The sequence below is a fragment of the Bos taurus genome, chromosome 14 (assembly GCF_002263795.3).
Source record: "Bos taurus isolate L1 Dominette 01449 registration number 42190680 breed Hereford chromosome 14, ARS-UCD2.0, whole genome shotgun sequence".
Classification (NCBI taxonomy): domain Eukaryota; kingdom Metazoa; phylum Chordata; class Mammalia; order Artiodactyla; family Bovidae; genus Bos; species Bos taurus.
Window position 1 is genome coordinate 15,560,968 of NC_037341.1, and position 23,407 is coordinate 15,584,374.

General features: G+C 40.4%; 2 protein-coding genes across 5 annotated transcripts in view; both read left to right on the plus strand.

Moving 5' to 3' along the window:
- The first annotated feature begins 9 nt into the window (after window positions 1-9).
- TATDN1 (TatD DNase domain containing 1) overlaps window positions 10-23,407 on the plus strand; it is a 31,497-nt gene continuing 8,099 nt past the window's right edge. Inside the window, exons 1-8 of one of the 4 annotated variants that reach the window (NM_001075402.2) lie at window positions 18-77; window positions 5,492-5,557; window positions 7,333-7,382; window positions 8,761-8,824; window positions 9,903-10,046; window positions 10,150-10,192; window positions 18,791-18,876; window positions 18,957-18,997. In NM_001075402.2, coding sequence (NP_001068870.1) covers window positions 56-77; window positions 5,492-5,557; window positions 7,333-7,382; window positions 8,761-8,824; window positions 9,903-10,046; window positions 10,150-10,192; window positions 18,791-18,876; window positions 18,957-18,997 — 516 coding nt within the window. In that variant the 5' untranslated portion in view covers window positions 18-55. Of the gene's footprint in view, window positions 78-5,491; window positions 5,558-6,200; window positions 6,221-7,330; window positions 7,383-8,760; window positions 8,901-9,902; window positions 10,047-10,149; window positions 10,193-18,790; window positions 18,877-18,956; window positions 18,998-23,407 lie in introns of those variants that run through there. The other 3 variants (XM_005215355.5, XM_059893165.1, XM_015474416.3) reach the window with 3 other exon arrangements.
- LOC132342188 (mitochondrial import inner membrane translocase subunit Tim8 A-like) lies at window positions 5,564-7,382 on the plus strand. Its single transcript, XM_059874414.1, has 2 exons — window positions 5,564-6,220; window positions 7,333-7,382. Exon 1 carries the CDS (start codon window positions 5,802-5,804, stop codon window positions 6,189-6,191), a length of 390 nt encoding a protein of 129 aa, XP_059730397.1. The 5' UTR covers window positions 5,564-5,801; the 3' UTR covers window positions 6,192-6,220; window positions 7,333-7,382.

The following is a 23,407-nucleotide window of genomic DNA, read 5'->3' on the forward strand; positions in this document are numbered from 1 at the left end:
CGGGGCGATAGAGGGCCTTTTCCGCTTCCGCCGAGGAGAACCTGGGGCTGCAGTCATGAGTCGTTTCAAATTCGTGGGTAAGAGTTTGCCAGGATTTGGGGCATTTCGATTCCCGGGCATCGCGCACCGCTGCTAGAGGGCCCAGGACGTGAGCTCTCCAGCTCTTTGCCGGGTTGAACGTGCACTCCGCGCAAGAGGGCGCGGGGAGGCCTCTGGGTGCTGGTAATGTTCTGGTGCTCAGTCTGGGTGCTGGCTTCACCGGTGTACTTATTTGTGAAAATTGACGAACTTCGCAGTTATGACTTGTGCTCTTTCCAATATGTTGTTGTATTCAATAAAAAGAAAAAAAGAACAACCACTAAAAAACTCAAAGCCAGACTTTGTATTCGCTTCTAGCCTACGTGCACCTTCCACCCCTTCCCGCTTGTTTGGCGGAGAGGAGGACGGGTATGGCTTCGAGGGACGTGTTCACTCACTGTATTCGTATCATAGTTCATATAACATTTACTGAGCGCCTCTGGTGGGCCAGGCATCGTCCTAGGAACACAGATCTGTCCTTAATCTGCTGGCATCACCATCTGGTGGGGAAACTGGAGGACAATGGGAAGAGAAACAAGTTCTGTACTTGGCAAGTACACTAACCTTTCAGCATCGGTAGAACAAGAGAGGAAGAATTCGACAGGAACTAAAGGAGTACGCGCATTTAGTACCACGCACTCAGGAAAGGTCGGGGGGCGGGGGCGAGGGGAGGGCACGGATATTGTGAGCTAGGATTGGAAAGCTGACTTGGGAATTGAATGTGTTGCTGAGTTTAATTTTACTGTGTATAGAGTGGAGGTTCACTGGAGGCTTTTGACAAGGAGCATTCCTTAAGCAAATCATTGGATGCCAGTTTCACATTGGGAGCCTTGGGCTGTGGGATACAGCAGTGGGTAAAGCAGGGCATGTGCCTTCTTTGTGAACTTTCTAGCCACTTGAAGTGGGAAAATGACAGCTGTTGTGTAGGTTTGGTAGCTCACAGGGAGAGGCAGGGAAGCATATCGGAACTTGAGCAAGGGCATTGGAAAAGGGAGAGAGAAATGGGGAAGAGGTACAGATGCAGCGTTTAGTGGCTGAGAGTTTACAAGTAAGGGACAGTAAACATGATTCAGGGTTGGGATAAATACCTCAATATGAAATGGAAGCCTGAAGTGGGTGGGAGACGTAAGGAAATCCATTTGTATTAGGTAAATGTGAGAATCTTACAGGACATCAGGTGGAGACAGTTACTGGTCAGTTGGAAATGTCTTGCATTCAAAGAGGTTAGGATTATAAACTTAGATCTAAGAGTTGTTTTGGGCAGCATTTTTTTTACAAAGATATTGTGCTAAGTATGTGGAATTATAAAGAATCTAGTGGTACAGTTAGTTTTCAGGCTGGAGAGGTATGTACAGTCAAAGCGAATGCAGCGGAGAGTGTTTAAGTGGCACCTTAAAGTGCCACGAAAGAGGTTTCTTAAAATACTGTGGGAGAGCCTGGGGTGGGGGACAGGTAGGTCCTCGGAAGTTGGAGACACTTTGCAGGTGCAGTGTCTCTCAGCCTCTTTATTACAATCTGTGATATAATTGATGGGGTAGATGGGGTGAGAGCCACGAAACCCTCCACAAAGAAAAGGAAACACACTTTTTAAAAGTTTTGCATTTGTAATAAAAACTTAATCCTTGCCTCGAGTTATGTCTCTTTAATCCTTTCTCTAGCCTCCAGAGTGGTCTGTATAAAAAGTCAGCTACATGTTTCTTCTGCTTCAGATCTTTTAGTTACTGTCCTCAGCATAGTTGAAGTGCCTTAACATAGCATTGCAGAAGGAAATGGCAGCCCACTCCAGTATATTCTAGCATGGAGAATTCCACGGACAGAGGAGCTTGATGGGCTACACTCCGTGGCGTCACAAAGGGTCAGACACAGCCAAAGCGACCTAGCACACAGAATAGCATACAAAGCCTTTCTGTGGTCTGGCCCTGCCTGCTTTTCCAACCGCATCCTTTTTATGCTCTGTAAACACTTGGAGGTGCTGTTTCTTCCTTCTGAAAAGGTTTTAGAGTGGCAGTTTGGGACCATAATGTCCCTTCTGTCTCTGACATCCTCTTGCCTGGTTGATTTTTACCTACCCTTTACTTTACCACATTATTTTATAATTAAAATACTTATATATCTGCCTTTCCCATTAGTCTACACTCTTTTAAGGCAGATACTTGGTGGTATTTATGGTATTTGTCTTTGTTTCCCAGGGGCTTATTTAGTACAGTGACTGTTCAGTGGAAGTATGAATGAGTGGGTAAAAGATGTGTAATTTTAGTATAGGTGGTAAGAAAATTGATCAAGGAATCTCAACCAGATAAGCTAGAAAAGACTTCTTACAGAAGGTGGGTTTAATTGAAACATATTTCTTTCTGTATGCTCTTCATTTCCACTCTCCAGGGGTAAACAATGTTTAAAGTTTATATCCTTCCATAATTTTTAAATTTATACAGAGACATAAAAATAGGCAAACATATCAGATGTGTCTTTTTATAACAAAAATGGGATCATACTATGCATTCTGTCTTTGTTATGTGAGTTTATTCCATGCCGTTTAAAAAGTTCTGCCTATGACCCACTACACAAATTTCTGCCTGTAGTATTCATGAGCAATACTTTGGAAAACAACCTGTTAGACCCATGGACAGGTGTTCCATGGACAAGCTTTACATGTAGCAGTTGCATGAAAAATTACACCAGTGGAGGAAGTTCTCTGGTGGTCTAGTGGGTGGAATTCAGTGCTTTCACTGCCATGGCTGAGGTTCAGTCCCTGGTTGGGCAACTGAGATCCCATAAGCCAAACGGCATGGCCAACTTTTTTTTTTTTTTTTTTAATAATAGAAAAATTAAACCAGTGTTATAAAAGCAACCTTAGATTTTTATTTAGGACAGCTAACTATCCCCAGGTTGTAATCCTACATTACCCCCTTTTCAAATTGCATAACCAATGGCTGCCTGTGTTTCTAATCTGGGGAAGGAGGGCAGGAAGCAGAAGTATCTGTGTTTTATGGGAAATATTGCTCCCTCCTAGGAGACACTTCAACATTGTGTCTTAGGTTATACTTGAGACTAATTTCTGTGACATTGTCTGCATATCATACCACAAGTGACCGTCTTCTCAATCTGAATAGCAATAAGAATCTATGCTTAATCATTGCAAAGTGGTAAAATTTGGAATGGAGTGGAAGCTCCCTTTTCAATGATGGTGAGTTTCTGCTCTAAAAAGTAAAGTCACTCAGTCTGATTCTTTGCAATCCCATGGACTGTAGCCTACCAGGCTCCTCTGTACATGGAATTCTCCACGCCAGAATACTGGAGTGGATAGCCATTCCTTTCTCCGAGGGATCTTCCCAACCCAGGGATTGAATCCAGGTCTTACACATTGCAGGTGGATTCTTTACCAGCTGAGCCACCAGGGAAGCCCTCCTGCTCTAAAACTCACCCACCAAAGGTCACTTAAGGACCCAGAGTGAAGGATATACCTCCGGGTGATAGGGGTGGCGGCAGTGGTTTGTAAATCTTGATGCATTTACAGAACTTCTCTGGATGTCTTGTGTTTAACTTTGAAATAATATAGTGCCCTTCTAAAATTAAAGGCTATGTTATCCCCAAGATTTTCCAAAGTAAAATGGATACTCCAGGAAATCTCAGGGTGTTACATACTCTGGAATACCCCTCGTTTGAAAAGCAGAGGTTTAGAAGATGCCCATCTAGTAGCCTCTGTGCTCACTCCCATCAGATGAACCAGTGAGAGAGCAGCTGGCAGTAATTAATAACAATTACCTCAACCTCAGGTTGATCCTGGGGGGTCAACCAGCTGGGGCTCTTAGGAACTGTCAGGAGCGCTCCCCTCAGTGTGACGACTAGAAATGAATACAGACATTGCTGGATGTTGGGGGCAGGGGTTGGCAGGGAGGGGAGAGGTTAAAAGAAGAGACGGACTGTAAAATCACTCTCCACTGTGAACCTCTACAGCACAGTGAATCTCTTCCAGACTTCTACACACCCCTGTATGCAGGATGCCCTTTCTGTCTGTCAGCGTTTAAGCTTTAGCTTTCTACAAGATCTCGATCTTCTGTGGAGCCTTTTCATCATTCTTGCCAAAACTATGCTCCTTCTTGGCGCTCTGAAGCACAAAGCTGTAAAGTGATTATTTATAGGCTTAAAAGTATATAAAGCTCCTACTATACACCAACCATTATGCTAGGTTCTAGGGATAGAACATTGAAGAAGATAAACACGTCTTGCCTCATGTTGCTTACAGTCCAGCTTATTTTTTTTTTTTTAATTGAAGGATAATTGTATTACATAATTTTGTTTTCTGTCAAACCACTTTATATCACAAATGTTATTTGCAGTTCCTATATAGACTGTAAATTCCTAGAAGGCTGGGACCAAGTGACAGGTCTTGTTCATTTCCGTACCCCCTAACTCTTTACATAATATTTGGCATAGTATTGGTATTCATAACTATTTGGTGAATAAAGACAATAATTTATTGCCCTCTCTGCATCTCCACTTGTATAACCCTAATTCAGGTTCTCTTCATTGCAAGTAGGAACTCTTGACTGTTTCCAGATGAACTATCCTGACTCCATTTGCCCCATTCAGATCCCACCTTCTACAAAGACACCAGAACGAGAGGTCCAGAATTCCAGTCTTGGAAGCCATCAGCGCTTCTTGGTGCATCTGGTGTTTTAAAGACAAGTATCTGTAACATGGTTGAGTCTGCCCTTTTCTGGTCACTCCCATCTCTTCACTATCACTGTGCTATTTCAGACCCCAGATGCTTTGTTTCTGCTGCTTCCTCTTATCTGGAGTTTCCTGTCTTCTGCTGGGTAACTCCCCAACTCATCCTTGAAGATTCAGTTCAAGAAGTGCTTCTTTCTGGAAGCTTCTTCTGGACTAACTAGCAGACTAAGTTGGGTGGTCCTCTTGTGTGTCCCACAGTGCTAGTATCTTCTTGTGATTTCTTTATTTAAAAAAAATCAGCTTGTTTATTTCAATATTTAAGATCCTGTGTCAGATCGTAGTTGTGGCACCCTGAATCTCTGGACTCTCTAGTTGTGGCTGGTGGGCTTAGTTGCTTCATGGCATGTGGGATCTTAGTTCCCCAACCAGGGATCGAACTTGAATCTCTTGCATTGCAAGGCAGATTCTTGACTACTGGACCACCAGGGAAGTCCCCTAATTGTAATGTCTTAATTGGCTATTAAGGGGTATGCCTTCCCAGTTCTGCAGTGAGTTTCTTGAGAGCAGGACTACTGGCTTTCATCTTGGTATCCCAAGTGTCTAGCACAGTGACTGACAAGCAATAGGCACTTAGATTTTGTGTGAATGAAAAAGTTAGTAACTGGACCTTTTATTTAAAGTAAAAATTTCAAATAGAGGCCCTCCATGATTATATGTTTTGTTTTGTTTTTGCTTTCCACAGATATTGGTATCAACTTGACAGATCCTATGTTCAGAGGAATTTATAGGGGGGTTCAAAAGCATCAAGGTAAACTTTTCTTTTGTTAAGCTATTTATGAAGACATTTTCTGACTCAAGAGCATAAAAAGCTTAACCCACCCTTAAAATTGAAATATTAAAGGATTTATTGTGCGTCTTGGATAAAACTGTAAACGAAGTGAAACCCATATCAGCTATATTGGTAAACCACGATCATGAACATGTGTAAACTAGCTATTGTCACAAAATGTTATAAAGTATAAAACTTTGAACATAGAAATTGAGATAACGATATGCATAAAAGGCAAGCCATAGTGCTTCCGGTTCCGCCGCGGAGGCACGTGAGTTGGCGCGGCGTCTGTCTCCGGCCGCGGGGCGGCGCTGGGATGGATCCCTCGTCGTCGTCCTCCTCCGCGTTGGGTATGGGCGCAGTCGACCCGCAGCTGCGGCATTTCATCGAGGTGGAGACCCAGAAGCAGCGCTTCCAGCAGCTGGTGCACCAGATGACGGAACTTTGCTGGGAGAAGTGCGTGGACAAGCCTGGACCAAGGTTGGACAGCCGGGCTGAGGCCTGTCTCGTGAACTGCGTTGAGCGCTTCATTGATACAAGCCGGTTCATCGTGAAACGACTGGAGCAGACGCAGAAATCCAGGGCAGGCTTCTCAGAAAGCCTTTCTGACTGACCTCAGCATTACCTCTTTGGAAAAGAAAGGTAGTTCGAGAAATGAAGAGCAGTTGATGGGGTGGTTGAAGAAGGCTGTAGGGGAATTGGCTCCCACCTTCGTCACTCTTGGGACATCCTGTCCTCAGAATGGACAAAGACCAGTATTTGGTGTGGGCGGGGATTTGAGGGTTAGATGTGTTTGGGGTTGTGTTTTTTTTAATGCTAATCTTGTGAAAACAGCTGATAGATGAATGGAAAACTAGATGAATATTACTGTATGTGGGACGAAGCTTTTCTCGTAGTCCCATTAACTGCTTCCTATAATTTTAATAGTGGAATTGCTTTATAATTTGACAGTGGGACCACATAGGTAATAATCTGTTAATTTGCTTTTCGTGTGGGTTCATTTCAGATTTCTGGGGATACCAGTGTACATCTTTGTGTCTGAGGGCAGCAGTCTGGGAAGAGTAATTTGGTACTTAACTGTAGGCCTCCTTATCTAGTGTTTGACTATGGGCGATGGCAGAAATGTATGGTATGTTCATACAGTACATTCCAACTTGCTGGATTATCTCCTCCCTTATACTGTGATTCACTTAAGTATCTATATAAAGTATGGTCTCAAGCTAGGACAGGTTGCCTGAGAGTCTAGAGGCCTTTAGTTAAAGGAAGCTAGCCAGTGAACATAATTTTCATACTAAACTGCCCCAAGGAAGAAGTTAACTTACCCTGAATATCAGGGTCCAAAAAAGTTTATAAAGATGTGCCTAAATGAGAAAATTAAGATTTGGGCCAGTTAGAAACTAACAGCAGTATCAGGTAGAGGTGCAGGCCTATTGTAAATCAGTATAGTTTCCATTTACTATCATTGAAATAAAAGCTTCTAAATAAAAAAAAGCAAACCGTAAACCCAAACAGACTTTTCGCCCTTTTGATCAACAAAACAGAAGTACAGTTCACCTATTTTGCCTTATATGGGTTTCTTTTTTTTTTTCTTAAGGTATTGCTAGGTCTTATTATATGATAAGCACTTACCAAATAGTATTGATTTCACTTGGATTTAGTAACTGTGATTTCTATGTATTCAATATAGGATAATTAAATTATAGGTAAGTGAGTTTTTATTTACCAGATTTTAATGTGGGCTTCATCTCTTGCAGATGACTTACAGGACGTAATAGAGAGAGCTGTTCAGATTGGTGTTAAAAAGGTAACGTTTCATTTTTGTTATTATGCTTTTAAAAAAAACACCTAAATATTGGTTAAAATACTGCAATGAGAAAGAGCCAATGCCACACTTAGCATTTTGTGATACGTATTGTTATATTAGCAAGTTAATGAAATAAAATGTCAAAATTTTATGTTCTCATCAGTTTAAGTGACACACACCTTGTGGGTGGTTCTTCCATGTGATCAGAAATTTAGTAAATGGCCAAGTCTTCTTGAAGAAGTTTTTAAAAATCCATCTGAATTACAGGGTTTCTTAAGGGGCAACTATTAGTAGATTTTATAACATAATTTAGCTTTGGTTAGAAGTAAGCAGGCTACAGTCCATGGGGTCGCTAGGAGCCAGACATGACAGAGCGACTTCACTTTCCCTTTTCACTTTCATGCATTGGAGAAGGAAATGGCAACCCACTCCAGTGTTCTTGCCTGGAGAATCCCAGGGACGGGGGAGCCTGGTGGGCTGCCATCTATGGGGTCGCATAGAGTCGGACACGACTGAAGCGACTTAGCAGCAGCAGCAAGCAGTCATCAAAAAGATATATCTCTAATCACTGTGTTTAGCTTTTATACTATGTACAACATTTCAAGCAACTGTGAGAACACTTTAATTTTTATGGTAATAATTTGATAATCAGGAGAATTCCTACTACTTTTACAGAGTTCTAAGCAAATGAATTTTAGCTCAGTGTCAAATTGTTTGAATAGATATTTCTCTTTAACTGGTATTTTTTAAAGTAGCAAGCTAGCCCACACATGAGCACAGGGAATAAGATTTGAGTTCCATAAGGCTTCCTGGTAGCTCAGTGGTAAAGAATCCACCTGCCAGTGCAGAAGACAAAAGTTCGATCCCTGATCTGGGAAATCCCACATGCCATGAAGCAGCTAATCCGCTGGATGAGCATGTGCTTTAGAGATGGGAGCTGCAACTACTGAGCCCACACACCCTAGAGCCCAGGCTCTGCAACAAGACAGTCCCCCACAATGAAAAACTCAGGCACCAAAACTGGAGAGTAGCCCCCGCTCACCACAACTAGAAAAAAGCCCGCACAGCTATGAAGACCAGCCCAGCCAAAAATAAAAATAATGAGTAAATAAACTATATATATATACACATATATATACACACACAGACATATATATATGAAGATTTAAGTTCCATAGTGTGATATCAGGGCACTTAGTAGCTACTGCTTGTAAGTTAAATAAACCTCAGTTTTAAAAAGTGACCAGTTGAGTTCTGCAGGTTGGTGTGTGACAGTCGAAGAGAGAGAAGCGTTTTGGGAAAAAAAGCAGGAAAGCATGTTTGGGAAACTTGTTGACACTCTGTTAAAGTGGACTTATTTTATTCCTTTCTGTTTCAGTTTATGATTACAGGTGGAAATCTACAAGACAGTAAAGATGCACTGCATTTGGCACAAACAAATGGTATCCTCATATTACTTTTACCTCCCACAATGTGAATTAAGTTATTTTGAAGAAGTCTTTCTGAGAACTGCCTCAGGTACAGATATAGCAGATCATGACTGTAGACACAGCAGGAAGATAGACTGACTAAGATGAAAAGATTCAAAGTGCCCATTGTCATATCAGATGAGCCCTCTTGTATTTAATAAGGATTATTTTAAGATTTCAGTTAATGAGAATTAAGTTCACTAGGCATAGAATTTAACCTCAGATATTCCCGATACAGAATTTTTGTGTGTATACTGTAATATGTTTAAGATATGAGTTGCTTTTTATTTGCTCTTTAACTTAAGCTACAAAAGATCATTTATTAAAATATTTATCATTCAGATCAGAGACACTGTGTAAGACCCCAGGAATGCAAGTAATAATTTAGTATATAACCCTTCATATGCTCACTTTATAGGCTAAATACAGGCATATGAACATAAAGTTTTGGAGTTGATTCCTACAAGAACCCTAGTTATATAAAACATCCTCCTTTATCTGGCGTTTATTTATTTAACCTTTTTGTTGTTTGTTTTTGCTGGGGAGGGGCCAGGAGCGTACTTCATGTGCTTGACACTAAAGAATTAGGCATTCCATGTTATTTTTCAAAATACTGATTTATTCATTAAAAGCTGTTATTTATTAAAATCTTTTGAAAATGCATACTTTAGGATTCACTGACACTTCAGTGATTAAAGTCCTAAAAACATCTTCCCAGAGGCTTTTGATGTGTATAAGAATATTACCTTCCATACATAATATTACTTCCACAGTACCTTCCTTACTCGTTATCCCCAAACAGATAGGCTTTTAAAAGTTCTCGGTTCTTCCACTCCTCTGCATGTTAAAGCAGTTTTCATATTCATGTCCAAAATTGGCATTAGTATTCCAAAAATTCTTATGATTAATCTAGTGCATTTCTGATAGTTTGACTAGTTTATGGGTATTGTTAAAAATGGACCAGTTGAAATTATGTGATATTCTTTTTTCATATTAAATATAAATACGGAAAAAATACTTGGAAATAATCCTAAGCATTATTTTGTGCTAGATATGTTTTTCAGCACCGTTGGGTGTCATCCTACAAGATGTGATGAATTCGAAAAGAATGACCCTGATCATTACCTGATGGAGTTGCTGAATCTTGCTGAAAGCAACAAGGGGAAAGTTGTAGCCATAGGGGAATGTGGACTTGGTCAGTGTCAACTCATCCCGTTCGCGTGACTCAGTTTGGGAAAACAGCTGATTTGTTCTTTACAAGTCATGAGTAATTCTTGATTCTTTTTTATCTTTTAAAGATTTTGACCGACTACAGTTTTGTTCCAAAGATACTCAGCTCAAGTAAGGAAATTTATTGTCTTTAGAAATTTCTGTAAAATCTTAAGGGTGGTTTTTAAACAGTTTTTATCAGTTCAGAATGTAGTTAGGTTAAGCTTCAGAGTTTTTTTTTTTCCCTTTTGTATTTAAGAAGTTAAGCGAAACAGATTCCATGCACGCTTGTATGGAATTTGTGAGGGGTGGAAGAATGCGGTTCCCTATTGGTTTAACCATCTAATTTATTAGAAACAGGGATGATTTTTACATGCTAGACTTTTGATTTTTGTTTGTTTGATAATAAGTGCATTCATACATGAACTATTCTGGTGAAATAAATTCAGTTGTGGGGCATATGACTTAAAAGATATTTTTAAAAAAGAGTATAGGGTCAATTACCAAAGCTACAAAAGCATATTTCACTCTTGTTGGGCTTTGGATATTGTGATTGGAAGTTGCGAATCCTTTTGTAGGAGCCATGTTGAGAGTGGTGTCTTCTGAGAAAACGCCAAGCTCACAAGCTTCAGAGACCTCCTATAATACCATTGCCTATAGCTGTTAGTTGGAGTTCCTGTCGCCAGACTGTTGGGTTGTGTTGAAGGCTGAAAAGAAAAATTGTGTCATGGGCTTAATTTAGGACCTAAGCATTTTGTTGAGTTTCAGGTACAGTGTATTATCAGATGGTAAAACAGAATGAGATTCTGGAGGAGGCTAATTTAGGTATTCATCTATTCAGTGAATATTTATGGAGTGGTATGTGCCAGAACCTGCTGGGAACTCATAGCATACAGAACTGTAAATAAGGTGTAATATCTGCTCCTCAAGCATTTAAGAATAAACAGCCCTTCATCCTGCTTAGGTTCTCAAACAAGACAGAGGAGTCTGGATCAGATTCTCTCTTCAGATACTGTCTAGCTTGCTCATAATATTTAATAGCCATTTTTGTCATATGATCTTGGATTAAGCCAGTGCTTGGTGGCCTGAAGGGGCTTTGTAAATTATGCCTGCCAGAAGTGTGCTTCCTCTTGCGCTCCCCTGCCTGCACACGACAGCCCCAGTGTGTCTGGCCCACGTGAAGTGCCTGCAGTGAGGAGCAGACTGACAGCGAGTCTGTCGTACCCTGGACTCCAGGGTCCAGAATTCCTGAAGGACCATAACCACGTGACACGATGGGGTGATGTTCTATGGACCTTTCCTTTCAGGCTCCATGGTAATAGAGCCTTTCAGAGCTGTTTAGTTGGTAGCTTGTTATTTGCTGTGTTTTTTCAGGGACACTGACTGATTACTGGTAGGATTACTAAATCTCTGTACCTCTCCTGAATACCATGTAGGTCAGTTCACTTAACCTTAGAAGTTCACACATTCACACTTAAATAGAGGAGCAGTTGTCTGTAATAGTTTCTTAGGTTAAGCCTGCAGGTCATAATACCTCCACTTTCATGGCTGTTTTTGGTCGAGATGAGCCTCAGGAAGTGAACAGATCATGTGGTGTGATCATCAAGGGCAGTGGCAGAGACCCCCAAGATTTCTTGCCCTTGACTTTATCCAGATGACATAAACTGATTCTGATATGCAGCCGAAATGCTTTAAACCTGATTTTTGCATGTGTTACATGAAAACACTGATAGTATCAGCTCTGCGGATACTTCACCATCATCTTGAGATTGGAACTTAAAAACAGAATATGTATAGCAGTGCATAGTTCATGGGCGCCTGTGGTGGGTCAGTGGTAAAGAACCCGCCCGCCAGTGCAGGAGACTCAGGTTCGAGAGCTGCCCTGTGTTGGGAAGATCCCCTGCAGAAGGAAATGGCAACCCTCTCCGGTATTCTTGTCTGGGAAATCCCACGGACAGAGGAGCCTGACAGGCTACAGTCCATGGGGTCAGAAGGAGTCAGACAGGACTTAGCAACTAAACAACAACGTATAGTTTATGCTTCAGCACACATGCCAATTGTCCAGGTGCTGTCCTGTAAGAGAGAGTGAAATTCCGTTGGTTAAGTAAATGATTATCAAGTGTCTCCTCGGTCTGATACAAAGAAGAATATGGCAAAAGCCATCACAATATTGTAAATTATCCTCCAATTAAAATAAATACAATTTTAAAAAAGAGTTGGTTCTTATGCCTCTACAGACAATAGAGGACATAAATAATTAAATTGGTTGGAAAAGCTATCAGAAAGTATGTGAACAGCAGAGGGAAGGACTCACTTTCTGGGGCAGTCAGATGGCTTTGCTGAGGTGACAGGATGTGACCGAGGCCTCTTCCAGAGCAGGTAAAGCTAAGGACAAACTAAAGTACCGTAGAAATTTTAAATAGATGGGCAGTTCAGTTTGAGATTTCATTTTCTTATAAAACATCAAATTACAGTTAAAAAAAAAAACTCACCAGTAGTGATTGTATTTGGATTGTTGTCATAGATAGCTATGTTATCTACCTTTGCTTCCTCCTTTCCCATAAGGTGTACCGACGGCATCACCCCTATTCTCTGCCATATAGCACTCTGTCCTTGTTACAGCATTTCTCACACTGTAATAAGTGGGTTTGTGTTAACCCCTTCCACTCCCACAACGCATTAGCGTCTGAGTTCTTCAAAGGCACAGACCAAGTCTTCCTCATGTTCTAGTTCCTATGCCACCTAGCACAGTACTCTGAGCATGATGTAAATGTGCACAGAATTTTTAATAATGAGGGAGGCATCTTTCTGATGCCTATAGAGCATCATGGATAAAAAGTTTATAATTCAGCTTTTACTGTTGAGTCTGTTGGAAGAATTTAGACTTTGGTCTGTGCTTACATACGCCAGTTGTCCACCTGACACAATTACTAGAGTGCAATTTGTCATTGTTTTGCTTTTTAAAGTAAAAATGTATAGTCAAGAAAATGATGTATGAGAAGAGACAAATAGAAAATAAATTAGTATAATGGATTAAGGAGGAGGCAAGACCAAAAACAAACAAACAAACAAACCTGCTACTATGCTAGACAAAATACCTGAAAAAACAAACAAAAAAAGGCAATAGATAACGTCGTATTAAAAATAAGACCTTTTGAGTCAGCAGATCTTTATGTTTGAATCATACCTGCCTTTTGGTGTTTTCCTTCGTAGATTTCAATTTGCTCGTCTTCAAAACGGGGATACTGTGCCTACCTTTCTTAACACTGGGTGTGTAAAGTCCCTTGTGCTGTGCCCGACAGAGAGTCAGTACTGAATAAGTGTTAGAAATACTGCCATCCTAAAAGAAGACACTGGCTATAGTTTTTGTTTGGGGCTTTTGAAAAGCAAGTAGATAGGAAAAGGCCTGACTTAGATATGGAAAGATTAGCCTTTAAGCATACCCTGCATTTTCGGTTGCTTTGCCTGGTGCTGCACTCCTTTTTTGTTGCAGGTTAAGAGTTACGTTCATTTGAGTGGGAGGAATTTGCTTTGGGCATTTTTCTTGGGACTTTAGAATGTTGATACTGTGCAGTCATATTTAATCAGACATCAGACAGAATTTCAAAATAATCATTTGGGGCTTTAAGGAACATAAGGGCTGATGGCATGGAGTGTCTGTCTCACTCTCCCATTTGGCTGAGGCAGGATTAACACTGGATTAAGGTGTCCTGCTGGAATGCTTAGGTTTTGGATTTACATCAAGCCAAATTACAGGCATTCCTCGGAGATATCAGGGGTTCAGTTCCAGACCATCACAACAGAGCAAGTCACGGGCATGTTTTAGTTTCCCAGTGCATATAAAAGTTAGGTTTACACTGTGTCGTAGTCTGTCAAGTACGTGATAGGATTATGTCTTAGAAAACAATATACAGACTTAAAAAATGCTTCATTGCTGAAAAATGAAGCTAAGCATTTCACTGCTAACCATCATCTGAGACTTCAGCCAGTCTTTTTGGTGGCTTTTTGCTGGTAGAGGTCTTGCCTCAGCGTTGATGGTTGTTGACTGACCAGGGTGGTGGCTGCAGCAATTTCTTAAAATAAGACAATGATGACGTTTGCTGCGTTGACTCTTCTGTCACGAACTGTTTCTCTGTAGCATGCAGTGTCGTGTGGGAGCATTTTACCCACAGTAGAACCTCTTTCAAAATAGGAGTCAGGCCTCTGAAACCCTGCCACCGCTTTATCAAACTCAGTTTATGTCATGTCATTTCAGCAGTCTTCACAGCATCTTCACCGGGAATAGATTTCATCTCAAGAAACAACTTTCTTTGCTCATCCATACGAAGCAACTTCTCATCCATTAAAGTTTTATCATAAGATGATGCAGTTCAGTCACATCTTTAGGCCCTGCTTCTAATTCTGGTTCTCTTGCTATTTTCATCACATTTGTAATTACTTCCTCCACTCAAGTTTTAAACCCCTCAGGGTCATCTATGAGGGTTGAAATCAACTTTTTCCAAACTCCTGTTAATGTTGAGATTTTTACCTTTTCCCACAAATCATGAGTGTTCTTAATGGCATCTAGAATGGTGAATCCTTTCTAGGTTTTCAGTTTATTTTGGCCAGATCCATCAGAGGAATTATTATCTATGGCAGCTATAACTTTACAAAATGTTTTTCTTAAATAATAAGACTAGAAAGTAAAAATTACTCCTTGATCCATGGGCTGCATAATGGATGTTGTGTTAGCAGGCATGAAAACAACATGAATCTCATTGTACATCCCCATCAGTGCTCTGGGGTGAGCGGGTGCATTGTCAGTGAACTGTAGTATTTTGAAAGGGATCTCTTTTTCTGAGCATTGTCTTCAGCAGTGCACTTAAAATATTCAGTAAACCATGTTGTAAACACAAGCTCTCATCTAGGCTTTTGTTCGGAGAAGGCAATGGCACCCCACTCCAGTGTTCTTGCCTGGAAAATCCCATGGGCGGAGGAGCCTGGTAGGCTGCAGTCCATGGGGTCGAGAAGAGTCGGGCAGGACTGAGTGACTTCACTTTCACTTTTCACTTTCATGCATTGGAGAAGGAAATGGCAAGCCACTCCAGTATTCTTGCCTGGAGAATCCCAGGGACAGAGGAGCCTGCTGGGCTGCCATCTATGGGGTCGCAGAGTCGGACACGACTGAAGCGACTTAGCAGTAGCAGTAGCAGCAGCAGGCTTTTGTTATTCCCTTTGTAGAGAATAGGCAGAGTAGATTTTTAGCATAGTTCTTTTTTTCTCCTTTCCCTTCCCACCCCTTACCCCCGCACTGTTTTGGCCGCATCATGTGGCATGAGGAACTACCCTGACCAGAGATCAAACCCATGCACCCTGCAGTGGAATCAGAGAGTCTTAACCACTGGACCACCAGGGAAGTCCTAGCATAATTCTTAAGGGTCCTAGGATTTTCACGTTGGTAAATGAATATTGGCTTCAACTTAAAAGTCATTAGTTGCATTAGCCTCTGACAAGAGTGTGAGTGTATCCTTTGAAGCCAGGCATTGACTTCTCCTCTCTAGCTATGAAAGTCCTTGATGGTATCTTTTTTTTCAACATAAAGCTGTTTCATCTGCATTGAAAATCTGTTGTTGAGTATAGTGACCTTCATTAATTATCTTCACTAGATCTCTGGATACCTTGCTGCAGCTTCTACATGAGCACTTGCTATTTCACCTTGCACTTTTTAAAAAAAAATTTTTAATTGGAGGATAATTCCTTCACAATATTGTGATGGTTTCTGCCATGCATCAACATGAATCAGCCATAGATATACATATGTCCCCTCCCTCTTAAACCACCTTTAAACCAGACTTCGTGCTTGTCTTAAGAATTGCTGCAGCCACCCCAAACTTCATCTTGTACTTTTATGTTATAGAGATAACATAGAGGTTTTCTTAAACCTCACAAAGCACCCTCTGCTGGCCTCAGACTTTCCTACTGCAGCTTCCTCACCTCTCTCAGCCTGCATAGAACTGAAGTTAATCAGGATCTTGCTCTGGATCAGGCGTTTAGCTTAAGGGAATGTTATGGCTGGTTTGCTCTAATATCTAGACCACTAAAACTTTCTCCATGTCAGCAGTAAGGCTGTGTTGCTTTCTTATCATTTGTATATTCAGGGGAATAGCACTTTTGTTTCCTTTAGGAACTTTAACTTGGCGTTTACAACTTGGCTAACTGACTCAAGAGGCCTAGCTTTTGGTCTGTCTTGGCTTTAAAAGTGCCTCCCTTGCTAATCTTAAATATTTCTAGCTTTTGATTTAAAGTGTGAGACCCGAAATGCTTCCTTTTATTTGAACACTCAGAGGCCATTCGTTGTAGGATTATTAGTTGGCCTAATTTCAATGTTGTTGTGTCTCAGGGAATAGAGAGGCTCAAGGAGAAGAAGAGAGCCGAGGGGACACACACACTGTTGATCAGTTTTGCTGTCTGGTATGGGCAAGGTTTGTGGCACCCCAAAACTACAATTATAGTGAGATCAAAGATCACTGGTCACAGATCCAATCATGAAAATACAGTAATACAATACAGTACAAATATGATCATGAAAAAGCTTGAAATATTACAGGAATTATCAAAATGTGACACAGAGACACAAAGTGAGCAAATGCTATTGGAAAAATGGCACCAATAGACCTGTTTCATGTGGAGTTGCCACAAACCTTCAATTTGTAAAAAAAAAAAAAAAAAAAAAAACCAAAAAACAGTATCTGAGCAGCTCAATAAAACAAGATATGTCTGTAATAATTACTGGTACTCTGAAGTTGAACTTTTCAAGCTCTTGTCCTTAGCTTTTGTTGACCCTGAAATCAAAGAAGCAGTACTACAACCAGAAGCAAATTAAAACTTTGCTAAAAAGAGCAAATCTAACTGAAGTAAAGATTAATTCCCATCTCTGAATTTTTAAAAACCCTAAATAAAAGAAGCTGAGAAGTCTCTTAATAGGTGCCACTTCCTGCCCTTTAGCTTCTGTTATTCCATTACCACTGTGGGTTGTTTTTCCTTTAAAGCCAATAGTCATAGGATGTTAAGTACCAATTATCCTCAATTTGTATTATTAGGAATGATGTTTTACCTCTTAGTTTTCTTATATAATACCTAGTTATTAGCTTGAGCACATCAACCTTTCTTTCCTCAAAGTATATAAAATCCCTGTAAGCATATTGGGCATCTGTTATTTTCATAAATTGTGCTTTTGCCTCCTCTGTGATAGGAAGGCTTATTTCCAAGCTGATCATTAGATTCTGTAAATCTGTGCCTTGGTTGTGTGGCTGTGTGTAGCCAGAAGCCAGATACAGAGTGAAGTTTACATAATGACTAGAGAACACTTCACTGCTGACATTTGAATTACTTTAGAGGTTGAAGTAATGACTAGTAGTAATTATTAAAATATTTTTTTCTTCCAAGTGTTTGTTTATATTTCCTACACTGTGAAGTTTCAGCACCATGATAATTAACTGAAAGTATTTTTACTTATTCTAGTCCAGCAGAATCTGAAACAAAAAACAAAAAAATGATGGATAATACATAGACCACCAACTTCAGGATGACTGTTTCTTTGAGAAGTACATTTCTATTTCTGATTTTAAAATTGAAGACTGTCAAGAGTTTTACAAAGGAGGTGCTCTAGGAAAATAGTTGTCTAGCATTTCCAGGAGATGGGATATAGGAAAACACAGCAAAGGAGATTTAAGTTAAATAGAAAAGTTGTTCTTCCAAACACCTTAATAAAAGCTAAACCCTTGTCTGCAACTCCTGGTTGAGCTTAAATTGCATGACCATTAATGAAATCGAGAGGGACCACCACTGAAATGAAAGGAGACATGAACTTCCACCTGTCATGTCCTGTGATATTGTCATTATATGAAAGCCTCTTGTGCGTTGTGATCTTAGACAAGGTCATATACCTGCTCTGACATCAGCTCTTTCCTATTCTAGGGTTACTTTGAGGATTAGATGAGATAATGGTATGAGGCGCTTGAAAAACCTTTTTCTAAAGTCCTTTAAAATGTTCAGGACTGCCACTTTATCATGTAGTTTTCATTTTTCTAAAAGAGTATTGCAGTTTTTGTGCTCATTCATTTAATAAATCCTCTGCGTTGTTTTTCAGGGACTCCTCCTCTTTGCTCAGTGGCAGTAACTTCTTGTATAACAGCACGTGAAAACCACTGAGTGTAACACCTGGCTGCTCCCTGGGATGAGTTGATTCCCACTGGAGGTGGCCAGCCAGCTTTGGGGACAAGGAGCTGGCCGTGTCTCTTCTGCCACCAGCACCTGCTTTGGGGGAAGGGATCCATGGGTATTAGGGGGGTGTCCACTTCATTTGTTGGGATTTAGTCAGAAAGCTAGTTAAAAGTAATTATTTGGGGGAAAACAGTCCCCATCACTGTAAACTTAAACCTTATATAGCTCTTTACTTCCAGCAATGAGATGGTAAAGAACTACCTAATTACCTGGCAGTTATAATGGAAAAGCTAACAGACATTTCTGAAAATAATTTTGTAATCCCAGAAAATCAAGTATCGCTTTAGGGAGTCTTTATAAAAGCCTTTGGCTAGGTCTCATGTATTTTAAATGCCTGAGTTCACTATTTCTGTTCTATAATTTCTAGAGAATAAAAGTCCTTTAACTTAAAAATCATTTGGCAATTATCTTTCTCATGCTAAAATAAAATTCTTAATGAGGAAAAAAAATTTTTTTTGCATCATGCAGGTATTTTGAAAAACAGTTTGAACTGTCAGAACAAACGAAATTACCCATGTTTCTTCATTGTCGGAACTCACATGCTGAATTTCTGGGTGAGCTAAAGCTAATATCATATAAGAATTTGCAGAAATCAAACTATTTGCTAAAAGGTATTTCTGTTTTAAATTCACAGACATAATGAGAAGAAATAGAGATCGGTGTGTAGGTGGAGTGGTAAGTATAGAAATTACTTTTAATGATGCACAAAAGCACCTTGGTTATTAAGGTTGGCCACTACAAAGTAATTTAAATGTCAGCAATAAAGTTACTAAGGTTCTGCTCTCCCTTAAATTGAGGGCATATAAATTTACTGTTGAATCTATGGACCAGATAAGGTATAAATATAAACCACACTTTTTTAGTTGCATTTACTTTGTTCAGAGTACAAGAATGAGTACAGAATTCTGTTCACAAGAAAATCCCATGAATTTAGTTCTACACTTTGTAATTGTCTGCATGATCTTTTTCTCTGCTTCTTCCCTCAGCCATTCCTCAGTGTTTTTCCATTTAAATTTTGAGCAAAATATAAATTTAATATTTTAAAATATTTCAGCACTGTTTTCAGCTTTGCATTAATTTCTTGTAACTGTATTTGTTGTCACTCTGATTGGAGACATATTCTCATTTATGTAGTTTACTTCTGTGAGCTGTGGTCATTCAGTTCCATAAATATTATCTAACACTTAGCTCAGATAGCCATAGCATTTTTTTTTTTTTGAATCACAGACTCCTTTGAAAATTGCCTCAGAAAAATGCTCATGTCTACAATTTTCACGTGTAATTTTAGGGGAGACTCACTGATCTCTAGCAAAGCTGTTGCCCAGGTGTATGAAATCCCATAGTTATACTGTGCCAGAAAAGGAGGTGGAGCTGGCAAGGAGCGCATACTGTATGCCCACACTGCATTGCTTTGATAGTTTTGTGTATATTTTCTCAAGGTTTTAGCCTCTGCTTCCTCATTCATACTACTAGTGATATGCACGTTTCCTGCACTGCTCTGCTGTTTCCATCCTGCACACTTTCATCTGTCCTTTCAGTCAGTTCAGTCGCTCAGTCGTGTCCACCTCTTTGTGACCCCATGGACTGCAGCACGCCAGGCTTCCTTGTCCATCACCAACTCCCAGGGCTTGTTCAGATTCATGTCCATTGAGTTGGTGATGCCATCCAGCCATCTCATCCTCTGTTGTCCCCTTCTCCTCGTGCCTTCAATCTTTCCCAGCATCGGGGTCTTTTCCAGTGAATCAGTTCTTTGCATCAGGTGGCCAAACTATTGGAGTTTCAGTTTCAACATCAGTCCTCCCAGTGGATATTCAGGACTGATTTCCTTTAAAATTGACTGGTTGGATCTCCTTGCAGTCCAAGGGACTCTCAAGAGTCTTCTCCAACACCACAGTTCAGTGCTCAGTTTTCTTTATGATCCAACTTTCACATCCATACATGACTATTGAAAAAACGATAGCTTTGACTAGGTGGACCTTTGTCGACGAAGTAATGTCTCTGTTTTTGAATATGCTGTCTAGGTTTCTCATAGCTTTTCTTCCAAGGAGCAAGCGTCTTTTAATTTCATGGCTGCAGTCACCATCTGCAGTGATTTTGGAGCCCCAGAAAATAAAGTCTGTCATTTTTTCCATTGTTTCCCCATCTATTTGCCATGAAGTGATGGGACTGGATGCTGTCATCTTAGTTTTTTGAATGTTGAGTTTTAAACCAGCTTTTTCATTCTCTGCTTTCACTTTCACCAAGAGTCTCTTTAGTTCTTCACTTTCTGCCATAAGGGTGGTGTCATCTGCATGTCTGAGATTATTGATATTTCTCCCGGCAATCTTGATTCCAGTTGTGCTACATCCAGCCTGGCATTTTGTATGATGTACTCTGCATATATGTTAAATAAGCAGGATGACAATATACAGCCTTGATGTACTCCTTTCCCAATTTGGAACAGTCTGTTGTTCTGTGTACAGTTTTAACTGTTGCTTCTTGACCTGCATACAGATTTCTCAGGAGGCAGGTAAGGTGGTCTGGTATTCCCATGTCTTTAAGAATTTTCCACAGTCTGTCATGATCTAGAAAGTCAAAGGCTTTGGCGTAGTGGATAAAGCAGATGTTTTCTGGAACTCTTGCTTTTTCTGTGATTCAGCAGATATTGGCAATTTGATCTCTGCTTCCCTTGCCTTTTCTCAATCCAGCTTGAACACCTGGAAATTCTTGGTTCATGTCCTGCTGAAGCCCAGCTTGGAGAATTTTGAGCATTACTTTGCTAGTATGTGAGATGAATGCAATCATGAGGTAGTTTGAACATTCTTTGGCATTGCCTTTCTTCAGGATTGGAATGAAAACTGACCATTTCCAGTCCTGTGGCCACTGCTTTTTCCAAATTTGCTGGCGTATTGAGTGCAGCACTTTCACAGCATCGTTATTTTAGGATTTGAAATACCTCAGCTGCAATTCCGTCACCTCCACTAGCTCTGTTCATAGTGATGCTTCCTAAGGCCCACTTGACTTTGGACTCCAGGATGTCTGGCTCTAGGTGAGTGATCACACCATTGTGGTTATCTGGGTCATTAAGATCTTTTCTATATAGTTCTTCTGTGTATTCTTGCCACCTCTTCTTAATATCTTCTGCTTCTGTTAGGTCCATACTGTTTTTTGTCCTTTATTGTGCCCATTTTTGCATAAAATGTTTCCTTGGTGTCTCTGATTTTCTTGAAGAGATCTCTAGTCTTTGCCATTCTATTGTTTTCCTCTATTTCTTTGCACTGATCATGTAGGAAGGCTTTATGGTCTCTCCTTCCTATTACTTGGAACTCTGCATTCAGATGGGTATATCTTTCCTTTTCTTGCCTTTTGCCTTCTCTTCTTAGCTATTTGTAAGGCCTCCTCAGCTATTTGTAAGACTTCCATTTTGCCTTTTTGCATTTCTTTTTCTTGGGGATGGTCTTGATCAGTGTCTCCTGTAGTGTCACAAACCTCCGTCCATAGTTCTTCAGGCACTCTTATCAGATTGAATCCCTTGAATCTATTTGACTTCCGGTGTATAAGTGTAAAGGATTTGATTTAGGTCATACCTGAATGGTCTGGTGGTCTTCCCTACTTTCTTCAATTTCAGTCTGAATTTTTCAATAAGGAGTTCATAATCTGAGCCACAGTCAGCTCCCAGTCTTGTTTTTGCTGACCGTATAGAGCTTTCTCCATCTTTGGCTGCAAAGAACACAATCAGTCTGATTTCAGTATTGACCATCTGGTGATGTCCATGTGTAGAGTCTTCTCTTGTGTTGTTGGAAAAGGGTGTTTGCTATGACCAGTGTGTTCTCTTGGCAAAACTCTATTAGCCTTTGCCCTGCTTCATTCTGTACTCCAAGGCCAAACTTAAGCTGTTACTCCAGGTATCTCTTCAGTTCCTACTTTTGCATTCCAGTCCCCTATAATGAAAAGGACATCTTTTTTTGGTGTTAGTTCTAAAAGGTCTTGTAGGTCTTCATGGAACCATTCAACTTCAGCTTCTTCAGCATTAGTGGTTGGGGCACAGACTTGGATTACTGTGGTATTGCATGGTTTGCCTTGGAAACGAACAGAGATCATTCTTTCATTTTTGAGAACACACCCAAGTGCAGCATTTCGGACTCTTCTGTTAACTCTGAGGGCTACTCCATTTCCTCTAAGGGATTCTTGCCCACAGTAGAAGATATAATGGGTCATTAGTTCACTGATTGCTAAAATGTCAATGTTCACTCTTGCCATCTCCTGTACTTTATACAGATGCCATCATCATCTGTACTTTACTGATGCTATAATTTGTCCTTTAGAAGCTGTCCTTGGGAATTGAGGGAGGCTTTCATTAATGCCCTTAAGATTATTAATGGCACTTAGAACCTTCAGGCTCTACCTCTCAGACCATTTTCTTTATTTGTAAATAGAATTTATTTGGATGATTTTATAATATAGTTGGATACTCGGGTGGCACAGTGGTAAAGAATCTGCCTGCAATGAAGGAGACAAGGGTTTGATCCTGGGTCAGGAAGATCCCCTGGAGAAGGAAATGGCAAACCACTCTGGTATTCTTTCCTGGGAAATCCCATGGACAGAGGAACCTGGTGGACTGCAGTCCGTGGGGTCATAAAAGAGTGAGACACAATTTAGTGACTAAACAGCAACAATAATACAGTTGACCTTTGAACAGTGTGGTGGTGGTGGTTAGGGGCACTGACCCTGGTGCATCGGATATCCGTGTATAACTTAGTCAGCCCTGTGTATGCGCATGGCCCTCATGGTTCTGCCTCTGCAGATTAAACCAACAAAGGATCATGTAGTACTGTAGAATTTACTGCTGAAAAAAACCAGATGTGATTGGACCTTCTCAGTTCAGGCCTGTGTTGTTAAAGGGTCAGATGTAGTTTAAAAAAATTAACAGCAACAACAAATCCAACCTGTTTGACATTTATTTTAAAAATCGCCAAATAAAGAACTAATCTACAGTGGTTTATGAGGGTTGTATTTCAAATTATCTGGTGCTATCAGAGGCTCTGTTTCTTTCTATTCAGCTGAAAATGCTGAGAGGTAGAACCAACCCTTTTGAACAGCTGTGTT